Source organism: Rhopalosiphum maidis, chromosome 1 (assembly GCF_003676215.2).
Source record: "Rhopalosiphum maidis isolate BTI-1 chromosome 1, ASM367621v3, whole genome shotgun sequence".
Lineage (NCBI taxonomy): Eukaryota > Metazoa > Arthropoda > Insecta > Hemiptera > Aphididae > Rhopalosiphum > Rhopalosiphum maidis.
The window spans coordinates 25,521,077-25,536,412 of record NC_040877.1 but is presented as its reverse complement, the minus strand read 5'-3'; the positions used below and the strand labels follow the sequence as shown (position 1 = coordinate 25,536,412).

General features: G+C 26.4%; 1 protein-coding gene across 4 annotated transcripts; it reads left to right on the top strand.

The window, feature by feature from the left end:
• Window positions 1–269: 269 nt before the first annotated feature.
• On the top strand, window positions 270–14,132 carry LOC113560384 (beta-glucuronidase-like). 4 transcript variants are annotated; one of them, XM_026966222.1, is made up of 13 exons: window positions 270–583; window positions 3,343–3,569; window positions 3,783–3,965; window positions 4,881–5,056; window positions 5,155–5,300; window positions 10,086–10,276; window positions 10,371–10,508; window positions 11,238–11,410; window positions 11,576–11,719; window positions 11,935–12,019; window positions 12,259–12,435; window positions 13,608–13,749; window positions 13,819–14,132. In XM_026966222.1, exons 2-13 carry the CDS (start codon window positions 3,345–3,347, stop codon window positions 13,959–13,961), a joined length of 1,923 nt encoding a protein of 640 aa, XP_026822023.1. In that variant the 5' UTR covers window positions 270–583; window positions 3,343–3,344; the 3' UTR covers window positions 13,962–14,132. The 4 variants fall into 4 exon arrangements, with proteins under 4 accessions (XP_026822023.1, XP_026822022.1, XP_026822025.1 ...); XM_026966221.1 differs by lacking the exon at window positions 270–583 and adding an exon at window positions 1,840–1,992; XM_026966224.1 differs by lacking the exon at window positions 270–583 and adding an exon at window positions 1,874–1,935.
• Window positions 14,133–15,336: the final 1,204 nt, after the last annotated feature.

The following is a 15,336-nucleotide window of genomic DNA, read 5'->3' as shown; positions in this document are numbered from 1 at the left end:
ATTTTAGAAGAACAACGCGTGATAGTATAAAAAAAGTCATTATATTTGTAGGTATTTAAAGGGCAGGAGACTAAAGATAGAAACGCGTCTACCCGACGCCACGCGCGCTCACAGTTTTAGCTGCGACGCTGCGTTCATATCTATATTCCTAGTTGATTTAAATTGAGTAGGTAGTCGTAAACGCACTCATAAAAACAAAAGTTAATACTAACTTATGTTTATTAATAAACGCAGACGTGAATGGCGTGCTCAGAACACACAATTATGTAATTGTGTATCGCCGGTTGTCGTTTGAGCATCATTATTAGGGTCTTTTTTATAAGACAGTTGTGCTTCGTTTGATTTTTGGGTTATTCATCGTTTGCGCATCAATATCATTTAACAATTGGACTGAAAAAAGCTGTGTGCCCAAAAGCGCAAATGGTTTTCTAACTTTAATCTTAAAATTTGCTTATCTCTAAATTTACAGTCAGATGAGACATGTTAAAATTAAAGATTAAAGATATTTCTAGTGGTATCCATCATTTACAACGGGCTCCTGAACGTCAAAAATTAGACTACATTCAAAGACATTAACTTACTCGTAAGTATACCACCGGTGAAATGAACAGGTTTCATTTTGTAAAAATTATGGGATATTACAATATACCAAGCATTGATTTATATTATTATTTTTAATACTTAAGAGGACGTTATTATACCCGCATGTGTTGTCTCTGTCTTACTAATGTAGATCATAATAAATTTTTGTTCAGCAGAACACATTTTGTGACGTTAGCTTTAATATTAGAGTAAATATACCTATTATCAAAATTAAAGGTAATAATGTAATCTAGGGCATCTCATAGGCTTTTATTGGTAGGTATTTTAATTTTTAAGCGAGTTACGACCATTTTAAAGTTTTAATATTTTACATAACCATAACTCACTTAAAAATTAAGATATCAATAAAAACCTATGAGATGCCCTAGATAATATTCTTACCTTTAAATTTGATAATAGGTAAATTTACTTTAATATTGAAGCTAACATCACAAAATGTGTTCTGCTGAACGAAAATTTGCTATGATATACATTAGTAAAACAGAGATATGACATAAGTGTTCATTTCAATTTGTGCATTTATATAATTATGACTAAAATTCAATTGAATTAATCCAATTTATTTTTTATTAAGTGTATCTATTTATTACATGTGATTTATGACAATTATTAAATTTTCAACCAGAAATTATTTTTTATACTTTTTTATTGTTCAGAATTTGCATGCATAAACGATATACGATATTTTGGAACATGTAAACAGACGATGTGCAAATGATATATAGCCATTATGTATATAGTCGCTATTATTTATATTTATATAGTTTCATATTGTGATTTGTGAATAATTTAACTTAGGTAGAAAAATATAATTTTAACAGTAGTCCGTTTGAGGCCGAGGCAAATTCTAGCATTATGTATACTTCTGTAGATCCACCTCTCGAGTGAGTAGGTATATTGTCATTGGTTATAAATATACGTATATGTTGATAATAAATTGTTTTATATTTTTTGTTTTTAAATTGATAACAAAAAATAAAATATACCTAAAAATTATTATTATTAAAATGTATTATTTATTGTAATAAATTTAACTATTAGTTGTTAGCACAGATATGTATAATAAACATATATTATACATATCTGTGGTTGTTAGTGGTATATTTATCTTTTTCACGGGTACCAACTTGTAAATTTAAAAAATGTTACCTATCATTTTATTTTTTGAATAATTTTTGTGACTTAAACATAAACAAGTTACAAAAAACGAATTATCAGTAGGTATATATTATATTATATAATTAATAATTATTAAAAGTTTCTAAATCATTATTTTACATGGACCTGCGAGATGCGACAGTCCACAAAACTTCGTGAACCATTATTTTACAAGTTACGATCATATTATACTATCAACATTCAATCAGCAACACCGTAACATATTTTTCGGTTATTATTAAACTTTACGAAATTATAAGTATTATTAGTATAATTTAATGTCCTCTTTATATTTGAGAAAACAGTTATAGATGCACATGCATTAGCATTACAATTTACAGCCAGTAGTTTTGGATTACAATAATATTTAAGTTATATATAAATGCCTATGTCTTATTAGGTATACGTATACTTATTCATTTTTTAAATTCAGGGTATTTATTTTATTATTTAGTTTTATATATTCTTTAGTACTCTAGTTTAATATACTAATGTACTATTATACTATATGCTATAGGAATATTATATAAATATTAAATTTAGAATTGATTTAGAAATTACAATTTCTGGCAATTCCACATTTTAAACATTATATATCCTCGAATAATCCCCCCTCTTAACGATAATCTATTATATTACACTTATATCAGTTATATTTATAAAATATTATCACATAATATGTACTATTGAATATATATATTTTGAAAGAAAATAATAATAGGTACATTTTAAATAATTCTAAGATTAGTTAAACAAAAAATATTAAACATCTATATGTTTTTTAGATAATGCATCTAAGGATACCATGTACAAGTTTATTCAAATATATTTCAATTATTAATATTAAGGGCGTTTTATGGTAGAAAACTGCATCTCGTATGTACTACCTTTGTAAGGTGGGGTTAAAATTAAAAGTAGACAATTCTTAGTACTTATAAAAATTATTATAAATTTATATTAGCATTTTTATAAATGATTAATTTAAATTTATAATACATGAATTTGAATAAAATTTTTTTATACAAAACAAAAAAAAATATATCAATATTTAGTTTGGATTTTGTTATTGTGAGAGGTGGGTTCATAAATTGCCTTAACAAAAAAAAAATACTTATTCAGCCACAACTGATATATGTTAATCACTAGATAGATTAATTACATTACCTTACCCCCTAAATGCACTAATGGCTAAGTGAAACATATATTTTATGCTAATACAGAAGTAATAAAACTAATTATTTTATTCCATTGTATAGGTTATATTTAGTTACCTACAGAGTTGATAAATAGATTCATAATAAACTTCACTTATGTTTGTTAAATTAGTTGGTATAAATACCTTTGTCTCAGTACAAATGAATATAATTACGAATACTATTCAAATTTAATTTCAGAGTTCAGCCGTATAAGCATCAGTTTTGTGTAGGTGTATAAAAAACGACCATTTTTTTTCAATACTCTTGTTTTATTTTATGGTCGAACCTCCTGCTATTTAAACCGGTTATACAGACGTAGGTTCCCATGAAACCCGAATGTTTATGTTCACTCTTATTCTTATAAGTATGTAAATAAATGTTTCAGATATGTTTAACTCACACTTCACTATGGCCAGACCATCAGAAATCATGGTGTTTCTACTTCTAGTGATTTTAGTAGCGCCATCTTTAGCTGCAAATATACTGTATCCAGCGGAAAGTGAGAGTCGTGAAGTTCGTACTCTACATGGCCTATGGAACTTCAAAATATCTCCACCATCAAACCAACTGATCGGGTTTGATGAAAAATGGTACACAATGAGATTTGAAACAGTAAGTTATTGTAAAATACTAATTTTACCATAGGTATAATAAGTTTATGAAGGTTAATATTCATTTTAAAAGAAAAGTTGATTCAAATATAAATAAAATCTAACATGATAATGTCTGTGGAAAATAAAAAATAATTAATAATAATGCTTTATAAATTAATATTTGAGTAGATACCTAGACATATATTATAAATAGTAATGCTATATTTTTTAGCTTGGTGATTATTGGAAAATGCCCGTTCCATCTAGTTACAATGATATTTCTACAAATGCAACCATACGAGATTACGTCGGTTGGTCATGGTATCAATACGAGTTTTATGTACCTAAAAGATGGACTGTTGATCAACTGAATGTATTTTTACGTTTTGGAAGTGTACATTTCAAATCAAACGTGGTACATATTAATTTCATGTTAATTTTCAGCTTAAGAAAGTCTTGATATTTATATATAGGTATGATAAACAATATGAATTTTAAAATTCCTTTATAGTTTATTTAACAAAATATATAAAGTATGGTATTATATCGGTTTATCTCAGTTTATATATATATATATATATATATTATATTAGATATCTGCATATCCGATTATAAAATAATTTTAATATATTATAAGTAGTAGTATGTATTTGTATGTTCATAGCACCTTTTTGCATAGATATTTTTTAAGTTTAAGAGGAAATTTTTCTCTCAAATTTTACCGTGTAATTTACAGTATTTTTCAAAATATGTTATGAATGTTCATTGTTCACAGCTTTTTAAAAAAAAGAAATTACACAGTCTTGATCGTCAATTATTCCTTTGCACACAAATATTTACCATACAAACATTATCACCCATATTGTCTATACAAACAATATTTATCTTGCATATCTAAATTTTTGATTTGTTTCATAAAATCTAAAATAATTATTTATAATAATAAAAGAACACAAACCGTCTAAATGAATAATTTATAATATGGTTTATAAAATTAAATATAAAACATGTTTATAGTTTAAAAAAACAAAATATACCTGTAAAAATTTGATTTAAACAATTGTGTTATTTTATTTGTTAAAACAATTATTTCAGTTTTTATTAAAAGCTTTGAAAAAAATCTCAAGTTTACATAAGATAGATATTTTTTTTTGTAAAAAGGTGCTGTGAAAGTGTTAACTACGGTATATTATGATATACCGTGATGTTAACAAATACATAGGTACTACTAAGTATAATTAATATTATTATTATTAGTACCTACCTATTTTGTCAGCATTTTAATTTATACATTTACATACATTGGCTAAAGTGAAATGTATGGTTACAGTGGTTAAACGGTCAATTATGTGTAGAACATGAAGGCGGCCACTTACCATTTATAGGCGATGCTACTAATTTTCTTAAATATGGTGAACCTAATCTAATTGTAGTTGCTGTAAATAATACACTGACACCAGATACTATACCACAAGGATTTACAACATACCCGAACAACACATACAAGTAATTAAATATTATCTAAATACAAAATTAGAAATTAATTTAGTTGTTAAGGTTAATTAGATTATTAAATTATACAAAATTATGAATAATATTTACAGATATCCAAACAATTATAGAAAATATTCTCATGACTTTGATTATTTTGATTATTCTGGTATAAACAGAGCTGTCCATTTATATACAACGCCTAAAGTTTACGTTTGTGATATCACTATATATACAAGTTTTGGAAATAATTTAGAAGGTATAATTTAATTGGTATTTAGTAATGTATGTGAATGCTAAAATTTTGAATAATTAACTAGCTTAAAATGTATTTAGTATTTTGTTAATTTAAATTTAAATCAATACTAATAAAATACTTCCCTCCTATTTCACCTGTGTTTATGAGTCATTTACTTCGGAACTTGAGAGTATCGTTTCCAATAATAATGGTTGTGTTTTTATTGTCTGTGGTGATTTTAATCTTCCAGATGTACTGTGGTCAAATGATGAAACGGGGTTTATCTATTCTTCCCTATCAGGTGCGCGTATTTCTTGTATCCCTGAATGCTTTGCCTTTCTCAATTTCTTCCAATGAATGAAATAAGAAATACTTATGATATCTTATTAGATTTAATCTTTAGCAATGAGCGTAATATCGTTATTAAAAGATCGGATATCGTTGTTGTTCCCGAGGATAGCTATCACCCATCTCTTGTTTTTGATGTTGTCTGTTCTCAAATTGTTCCTACCTCCTATGCTTCGCGTTTTTTTCCAGATTTCAATAAGACATATTTTGTAAATGTTAAATCTTTTTTGGTAAGTTATAATTGGCGTGACACTATTTTTGCGTTAAATACTAAAGAGGCGGCTCTCGTTCTATCTCATGCTCCTAATTACTGTGTTTCTAACTTTGTTTCATTAGTAAAATACAAAAAGTCTACGTATCCGCCGTGGTTTACAGGTGATCTAAAGAGCCTAATTATCCATAAAAAAAGTCCATGCTCTTTTTAGATCCACCTTGGACCCCTTTGATTATACTTTTTTTTCTTCTCAACGTGTCCAGTTCAAGCATGAGTCTGGTAAATGTTACCAACAGTTTTTTAAAAAAGCCGAATCTTCCTTCATCTCAAACCCTAAATCTTTCTAGGACTTTGTACGCAAAAACAAAAATGGAAATAATGTTCCATCTACAGTAAACCTTAACGGTGTCTCTTGCACCGACAATGTAGATGCATCTGAGCTCTTTTCTAAGCATTTTAGTTCTGTATTTTCGTCAACCAACATATGTACTGTGAATGCTTTACCTAATGGTCTACCCTATGACCTATCTTCTTGTTGTTATGTTGACATTGAAGACAGGCCCTATTATTTGTAAAATTTTGGATTGCACACTTAATTTTATTATTGCTACCGTTTTAGAAAAAAGAATGTATTACATATATATATATATATTATATGTATATGTTGTAGGCCATATGGAAAATTAGTTTTTTTTTAAAAAAAACTAGGCTCTTTGCAATGGGGTAGCCCGTTTGTGAACTACTTATTATTTTTCCAAACAGCCTACTGTTTTTCAGGTTCATTGCATACAGAATAACAGTAGTTGGGCCTTTTAAGAACTACAATCATTTTATGATAAAAACTATTTTAATTATTTTATTTTTAGGGTTATTGGTAATAACACAGTACAATATAATATGTAACATTGTAAAATGTAACATTATTATTCATTACTTATTAGATATTACTTATTAATTTTGTACAGTTGTTAACTATTTGACTAGTTGTTTGATTGTTATCATATTATATTGAATTACCATTCTATACCTAAAATTATATTTTTGTATAAACTTTTGTAAGATGTCATCTCTACTAGTACAGCAAGTACTAAGCCATCCTGTTGTAGAAATTTGAACACATTCTTTCTAAAACTTCAAATCATGAAAAATTTAGATTATGTAAGAGTAAGTGAATATTAATATCATACTCATATTAGGGTTAGTAGGGATTTATATTGTTATCATCACATTTATTGGAGTTGGTATAATATTGCAGTATATTATTATTCATTCATAATTAATAATCATATTTGAATTTTAAAACATCAATAAGTACTTGACTTAGTATTCCCTACACATGATGGTAAGTTATAATAATTTTTGACGTACTATACCATTATTATAATACCTCCATTTCTAAAATATTGAAATAGTTACAGATTTTAATTTATTATAGATTTATTTATTGATTTTCTTGCATAGGTAATATTTTATAAAACTGTTCTTTTCAAATGTGTTAAAACCGAGTAGATACTAGGTACCTAACTAGTTTAAAAAAATAGTATGTATTGATTAACATAGTATGATAGCTGTCGTTGATAGCTTTGACATTTATAAAACCAAATTAGTGGGTGTTATTACTTATTACAGCTAAGTAATACATGCAAAAGGTGTCAAGTTAGATATTGTTTGTGTCATTAATGTCAAGTCACCTACAAAAGTTAAAATGATTTAAGATTTAAAATTAAATGAAAATCTGAAAATTAATATGTCTATAATATAGAAATAACTATTCCAACAAATTAAAAACAAAAACTAATGAATAGAAATGTTTTTTTCTTCTCCTGAAAAATTAGCATTTTTGATTTGACACATTTCTCACAACGTCCGTCCAAATAATAATAATACATGTTTTTTTTTTTTTTTTGTAATATAATATAATAAAATTAGTAATTCAATTGTTAACAACTGTATAAAATTAATAAGTAATAAGTAATGAATAATAATGTTACATTTTATATTTATGTTACATATATTGTACTGTTTTATTATCAATAACACTAAAAATAAAATAATTAAAATGGTTTTTACCATAAAATGATTGTAGTTCTTAAAAGGCCTGCCTAACTGCTGTTAGTCTGTATGCAATGAGCCTGAAAAGCAGCAGGCTGTAATAAGTAGTTCGCAAACGGGCTACCCCAATGCAAAGAGCCTAGTCTTTTTGTAAAAAAATTAATTTTCCATATGGCCTACGACACACATCAGATACTGTATCTTGCTGAATGTTTGAAAATTGATAAAAATTAATTATAACTAAATATAATTTAGATTTAAAAATATTCAGGAAATACTCATATTTTCTAGTAGCTGGTATATTATTTAATTTTTTTTTTTTTTTGTTGACAGTAGTGCACACACGTTCAAATCGTAGTGCATACTTGTACATTCGTAGTGCACATTGTGTGTCATGATGCACATAAAAATAGGGTCTGATTGAAGATGTTGAATCTAGTTTGGCTAAGCTACGCTTGGTTAAGTCGATTGGTCTTGATGGTTTTCCAGGAACTTTTTTGTATCACCTAGGGTCGGTCTTATGTTACCCGCTGCTTCTCATTTTCAATAAATTTCTTAGTGAAGGTTTATTCCCAGATACTTGGAAAGTAAGTTCAGTCTCGCCTATTTTCAAATCTGGTGACAAGTTTAATGTCTCCAACTATCGACCCACCTTCAAAATTTGCCATTTGGCCAAGCTTTTCAAATCCCACGTTCTACAATCGATTCAAAAGTCTCTGAATCACGTACTTATTGATGAACATCATGGTTTTCGTTCTGGCCGTTCTACTACAACATGTAACGCTATTTTCACCAGCTATATACTTGATTTCTTCAGTAACTGCTCTCAAGTTGACGTAATTTACACTTACTTCGCCAAGGCTTTTTATCGTGTAAATCATAAAGCCTTTTTACAAGTACTCCGTGCAACCGGGTTCGGTGAATCGATCCTTATCATGACTTAAGTCTTATGTAACGGGTAGAAAGCAATTCGTAAAATTCAATGGTGTGTGTTCGAGTATGGTTAATATTACGTCTGGTGTGCCGCAAGGTGGTCACTTATCCCCGGTATTGTTCGCTCTATTCATTAATGGCATCAGCTCCGTATTAAAGAATTGCCGATTTCTCGTATTTGTTGATGATATAAAATTATTTCTTCGTATTGATTCCTCTCGTGATTGCGATCTGTTCTAGAGTGAACTTAATACCTTGGTATCTTGGTCTAGGCAGGTTGGTTTAGAGTTCTGTATTCCCAAGTGTCATTATATGTCTTTCACGCGTTCTCATAGTCCCATTCGGCATGATTATCTAGTTGATGGTACTAGTTTAAGTTTATCTGGTAATCATGTAGTTGACCTAGGTGTCACAGTTGAACGGACTTTAAGTTTTAATTTCCATATTGAAAAAAATCACGTGCAAGGCTTTGAAAATGCTTGGTTTCATAAAAAGAATTTCATCTGAGTTCAATATGTGTAGTTCTTTAAAAGCGCTTTATTGTGCATTTGTCCAATCCCACCTTGAATACGGTGTAGTGATCTGGGACCCTCAGAATTTACGTGACTCTTGCCAAATCGAGCGTGTTCAGTGTAAATTCTTGAAATATGCTTCATTTGTACTGCATATTGACCATGACAAATTAAATCTAATTTGTCATGATATTGACTGCCTTGCACACGATTATACACCAGCTCTAGTGAAATTAAATTTGGAGACATTGAGTGCTAGAAGAAAAAAGGCAAATTTAGTTTTGTTATCGAAACTCATGAGTGGGAAAGTTGCCGCTCCAGATATGTTAGGGAGAATTAATTTTAATGTTCCTGGTGCTAATTTGCGCAACTTTTCTCCTTTCCGGGTTCCGTTCTGTGCGACAAATTATTTATTTAATAAACCCATTTTGCGTATGATGACATTAGCAAATGGATCCAATAATATCTAAGCAACTTCTTGTTCTAATTATTTTTTAATATATTATTATTTGTTAAATATTATGTATGTAATAGTGTATTGTTATTATTAATTATTAATGTCATATATATGTCAAGGGTCTATCCCGTTTACTAAAAACAAAAAAAAATAAAATATCTATGTAAGTATTCCGTAAGTCATTGATCATTATCATAAATATTTAAATTATATGACTTATGCAGTCTAAATGTATTGTTATACACTAATTTATATTTAAAAGCATATAAAATAAATTTTAACTTTTATAGGAGTTGTTGACTACAAGGTCGATATTTGTGGAAATAATGTTTCTGAATGTAATATTAAACTTTTGGATGCTAATCGAAATACAGTAGTTAAATCGAACACGTGTTCTGGACAGTTAATAATACCAAATGTAATACCTTGGTGGCCAATTATGTCTGGTAAAAAACACATTGCATACCTATATACTTTTCAGGTATTATACTATTTAATATGTCTATTGTCTGTCTATAAATATTAATTACATAAACTATAATATTGGTAATAAATTAATAAGTTGTGTTTATTAGGTGAAGACCAATAATGTAAATAGTGATTATTATCGTTTGAAAATCGGTGTTAGAACACTTCAATGGACATCCAAAGAATTATTGCTAAATAATGAACCGATTTATTTAAGAGGATTTGGAAAACACGAAGATTCTATAGTTAGTTATTAAAACGTTATGAATACAGATAACTAATAATGAGTTTAAATGCACCCTACCTAATAAAATTAAAACTGATGAAAATCTTCGATTAATCAATTATAACGGTCTATTATTAAAAATTATTTCAAATGTATAATATTACGCATGACTAGTGAGTTATGACTTAAAAACTTAATTTTTTATTTTAAATTAAGTATAAATAAAATATATTTATTAAGTAGGCAATAAAATTAAAACTGTTGAGAATTTTAAAGCAATCTGTATCTGGTTTACATAGAAAAATGTGAAAATTGTAAAATACTCCAAAATCTCCAATACTAAAATCAAAAAACTTTGTTTAAATGGAATTTGAAAAATAGTTATCGATCAAAAACTGCATGATCATGGTAACATTATTCAATGTTGATATTTAGGTACAATAATGTAGTGAAATATAACAATCTCGTATGTTTAATCAGAATACAATTTATACTATAATATCGATGAATCAATTTATTATAAATTATAAAAAATATATTAAATTAAGAAGGTTAAATAGAAGTACATGTTAGTTTAAACATTATTTATTTTTACTACAGGTTCTATGGTACTAAATACGTATAACATAAAATTCCTTGATAAATGATAAGATATTAATTAATAAATATTATAATTTTCTCAAGAAATGTAATATTTTATAGTGTTTATAATATTTATAACGAATACAGTTACCTTCTTTATACATAGATACGGGGAAGAGGTTATGATGATGCATTAAGTGCCAGAGACTATTATTTAATAAAATGGTTAGGTGCTAATTCTTTTCGTACATCACACTACCCTTATGCAGAAGAAACATTACAACAAGCCGATTCAGAAGGTATATTAGTAATTGTGGAAAGTGCTGCGTGCAGCTTAGGGTATGTACATTTTAAAATTATTTGCCTACTTAAAATCAATCAGGAACACCCATAGGTATATCAAGTATAAATAACGCTAATTGTTATCTATATATATATCAAATAAAATAATATTTGGATGGGCAATGAAATCAATAATTTTTTAATATTAAAATATGTTTAAAGGATATTTGGGCCAAAGTTATTGAAATTCCATAAAGGCGTAATGACAGAAAACATAAATCGTGATAAAAATCATCCGAGTGTTATTATGTGGTCACTGGCTAATGAACCACAAAACAATTTAAACTCATCTGTACCGTATTTTCAGTAAGTGCTGAGTTTTTATTTAATGAATTAAAATTTTTCAATTGTATATTTTCGTGCAGTTGATATTCGTAATTTGTTTCAAACATTTTAACATTAACATATTACAGCTTGACGTATGTCATGTACTCATATTAAACATCTGTAAAAAAAACTGTATTTTTTTATGACATTTTTATGGAAAATATATTTTTTAATGTTTTATTTGATTTTGAAAGAGAACTTTACAAACATGTACGGAATATCGATCCATCAAGACCAATAACTTTTGTCAATAGTCAACCAATTCAAAATGCTAAAGCGGTAAAACTATTATACGTAATTTTAATTAAATAGAATACAATCTAATACACTGAAAATATTTATTTATCAATGTTCTAGTGATCTATTTTAATGATCTTAAATATGACCTATATATTTGTATTAGCAAATTAAAGTAAATATTTTAAAACATTTCATCTTAACATTTTAAAATTGCATAAATTTAATTATATATTTATATATATTCAAAATATATTAATGTTTTACTGAAAATTGTATAGATCGAGTACATGGATATTCTTACATTAAACCGATACAACAGCTGGTATAGTGATTCAGGTCATTTAGAGCTTATTCAATATCAAACATACAATGAACTTAAAGCATTTACAAATAAATACAATAAACCTATACTATTCACCGAGTATGGTGCCGGATCACTTGCTGGGTTACATTCGGTATGGACTTTATCAATAATAGTATTTTAAATTTAAAAAAATACAATTTTTAATAGGTAAATAAAATTATTACTTTTATACTGGATAATTCACCAAGTATGCTCACCTCATTTTTTCTTCAACAATGTAAATAAAAATTTAATTATCGTGTGTAGAATTTTTAAATATACCTAAAGACTGTATTTTTAAATTCTCGACATTTTTTGTTCTACTTAAAGAGTGTCTTATAGAGATAAAAACTTCTGTTTTTTGAAAAGTATATTATTTAAAAATTCTAAAGATTAGAATTTGAATTAATTAGTTAGTATTATTGGAAAAATGGATTCTTGGTGAATCACTTTAAGTATTATGATCATATATAATGAATAATATTATTTACAATTATATTTCTAAATATATTTCATAATTTATTTATATTAATATAAGTTTTTTTTTTCATAAATAATAAAAAATAATTTAAATTAATCTTTACCAAAAACATCACTTATACTTTACTATATTATAAAATATAAATTATAATACCATATATCAAATAATAATTATAACACGCAATAGTGCTCTTTTTTAAGTTTCCATGTATAGTATCTACACGGGATTTAGTCCACTAATCAAAACTAATGAGTCTCGGTAATGATAACCCTTCCATCTTTTTGTTTTTGGTATATCATATTGTTCCTAATTATGTTAATTATAATTTATTTTAAATTTGCATAAGATGTTTTTGTATTTAATTATTATTATTTATTTTACATTGCATCTATTTTAATATTTATATTATCTATCATGCTGTCAAATTATGTACACCCGTATTCCATCCCGTTATGGCGTTTTATAATAAATAAATAAATAGGTAAATATATTATTCCTATTAACCTAAAAGTAATTACCATAAGACGAACTTATAACATTTTTGTAATTTAGCCATAAGAATAATTTATGAAAAATATTATACAAAATTTAAAATCAATTAAAATAAGTAGGTAAATAATAAATACAAATAAACAGTTCAAAACAGCCAAAATAGTTTTAAAGTTATAGCATGCTGTATGCATAGAAAAATATTCTAGGTAAAATTATTTAATACAGCCATAAATATATTTTAGTCAATGTTTAATAATTATCAAACCATTTTGAAAATAATATGTATGTTTATTATTACTATATAATTTAAGCTGCCAGAAACAATGTGGAGTGAAGATTATCATGTTACTCTGCTTCAAGAAAATTTTAAAACTTTTGATTCTTTAATAGCTAATGGAATTCCAATCCTAGGAGAGATGATATGGAATTTTGCAGATTTTAAAACACCACAAGGTAAACAATTAAAAAAAAAAAAAATGTATTTCTGTGCTAGTCATTAAGCAATAATTTTTTATTTATTAGAGTATATAAGACCGGGGTTGTGTGTAAAAGGATTATTTACCAGAGAACGACAACCGAAGATGGCTGCATACGTAGTAAAAGAACGTTTTAATAAATTTAAAACCAATTCTGCATGGCAGAATCAATCTTTAAATTGTGGATAAATTGCTTACAGACACATAATGTAACTATAAAACGAGTATAATAATATTATATTATGTTGTATCATTTTTTTTCTCTAAAATATAATGTATTGTATAATAGTTAATTAGATAAGCTAGTTAATACTTACGTATTTATATATTGTACACAACTATCAATCTATCATGCATTTAAATCACAAATAAATAGTTATTCATAAATGTCTAGTTAGTTTTTAAAAACCCTTCTAACATGAACATTAATATGTAAGACTTTTCATTATTAATCTACAAAAAACGTAGAACACTAATTTTTTAAGCTACAAGTGGACTTTAATGTCATCTACATATTTGATAGAGATTCAGTTTCATAGAAATTGATTTTAAGAAATCAATTTAAGTACCTATAAGATCATTTTATGTGTCTACCCTCTTTATTTTAAAACCATAATTATTTTTACAAATCATTAAAGAATAACAGTTTGGAAAACAAATTAAAGTTTTTTAATTTTTAAATCATAACATATTTTTAATTTCATACTTCTAATAATATTTTATTTTTCGTTATACTTCAATATATACAAATTAAATTTTAAATATATTACTTAATTAGTTATAACCATTTTAAATATTAATGAGCGGAGGAGTGGATCAATTGGACCAACATATAATTGTTGTGGAGAATAAAACATTTAATGTAATAAAAACCGAGAAGTCACACTGCTGTATAGTAAGTTTCGAATATATCGTGACACCTTGTTATTGAGTAATAAATATTACTGTAATGGATGTATAAAATTTGAATTCAATGATTAATGATTGAATGCAAAAAACGATTAAGAGCGGAAACGGTATGTCAGCACCTATTTCTAAGAATATTTTATAATATATTTATATTACTATAGGTAGTTTATTTTTCTATTAGTATATTATAAATGCATCATGACACCATGTGAATAGGATTATGGTACTTATAAATTATAGTTTAAACTTAGTTTAAATATTTCATATTCTGAGCGGAGCTATGTATGCATTGGTTCTTAAATAGTGTCTGCAATAATTACATTTTATGGCAGTAAAAATAAAAATGCTTCAACTTTTGTGTTCGTCAACAAAAAAAGCTTGAAAATTTAGCTCATAACTTCTCGTAAATTGTCCATATATCATAATATACTAATATAAAAGATTTGAAGATAATTAATATTAAAAATAAATAGGCGTGATTTTAATTTAAAAAGTATTTGATGTTCAAAATGTGTTAAAATCATGGAAATATATTATTTTATAGTTAACAATTTATAAAGCATTCAATTTTAGATACCTAATTTTCTTACAAATCCAGAAACAGAAAAAAATTAAGAAAGAATAGAAGTGTTTATATTATAATTTTTTGTATATT

Coding starts and splice junctions, on each gene's coding strand:
- LOC113560384 (XM_026966222.1), top strand. CDS start 3,345: ATGTTTAACTCACACTTCACTATGGCCAGACCATCAGAAATCATGGTG. Junction 3,570..3,782: donor ACACAATGAGATTTGAAACA/GTAAGTTATTGT, acceptor TATATTTTTTAG/CTTGGTGATTATTGGAAAAT. Junction 12,436..13,607: donor CACTTGCTGGGTTACATTCG/GTATGGACTTTA, acceptor ATATAATTTAAG/CTGCCAGAAACAATGTGGAG.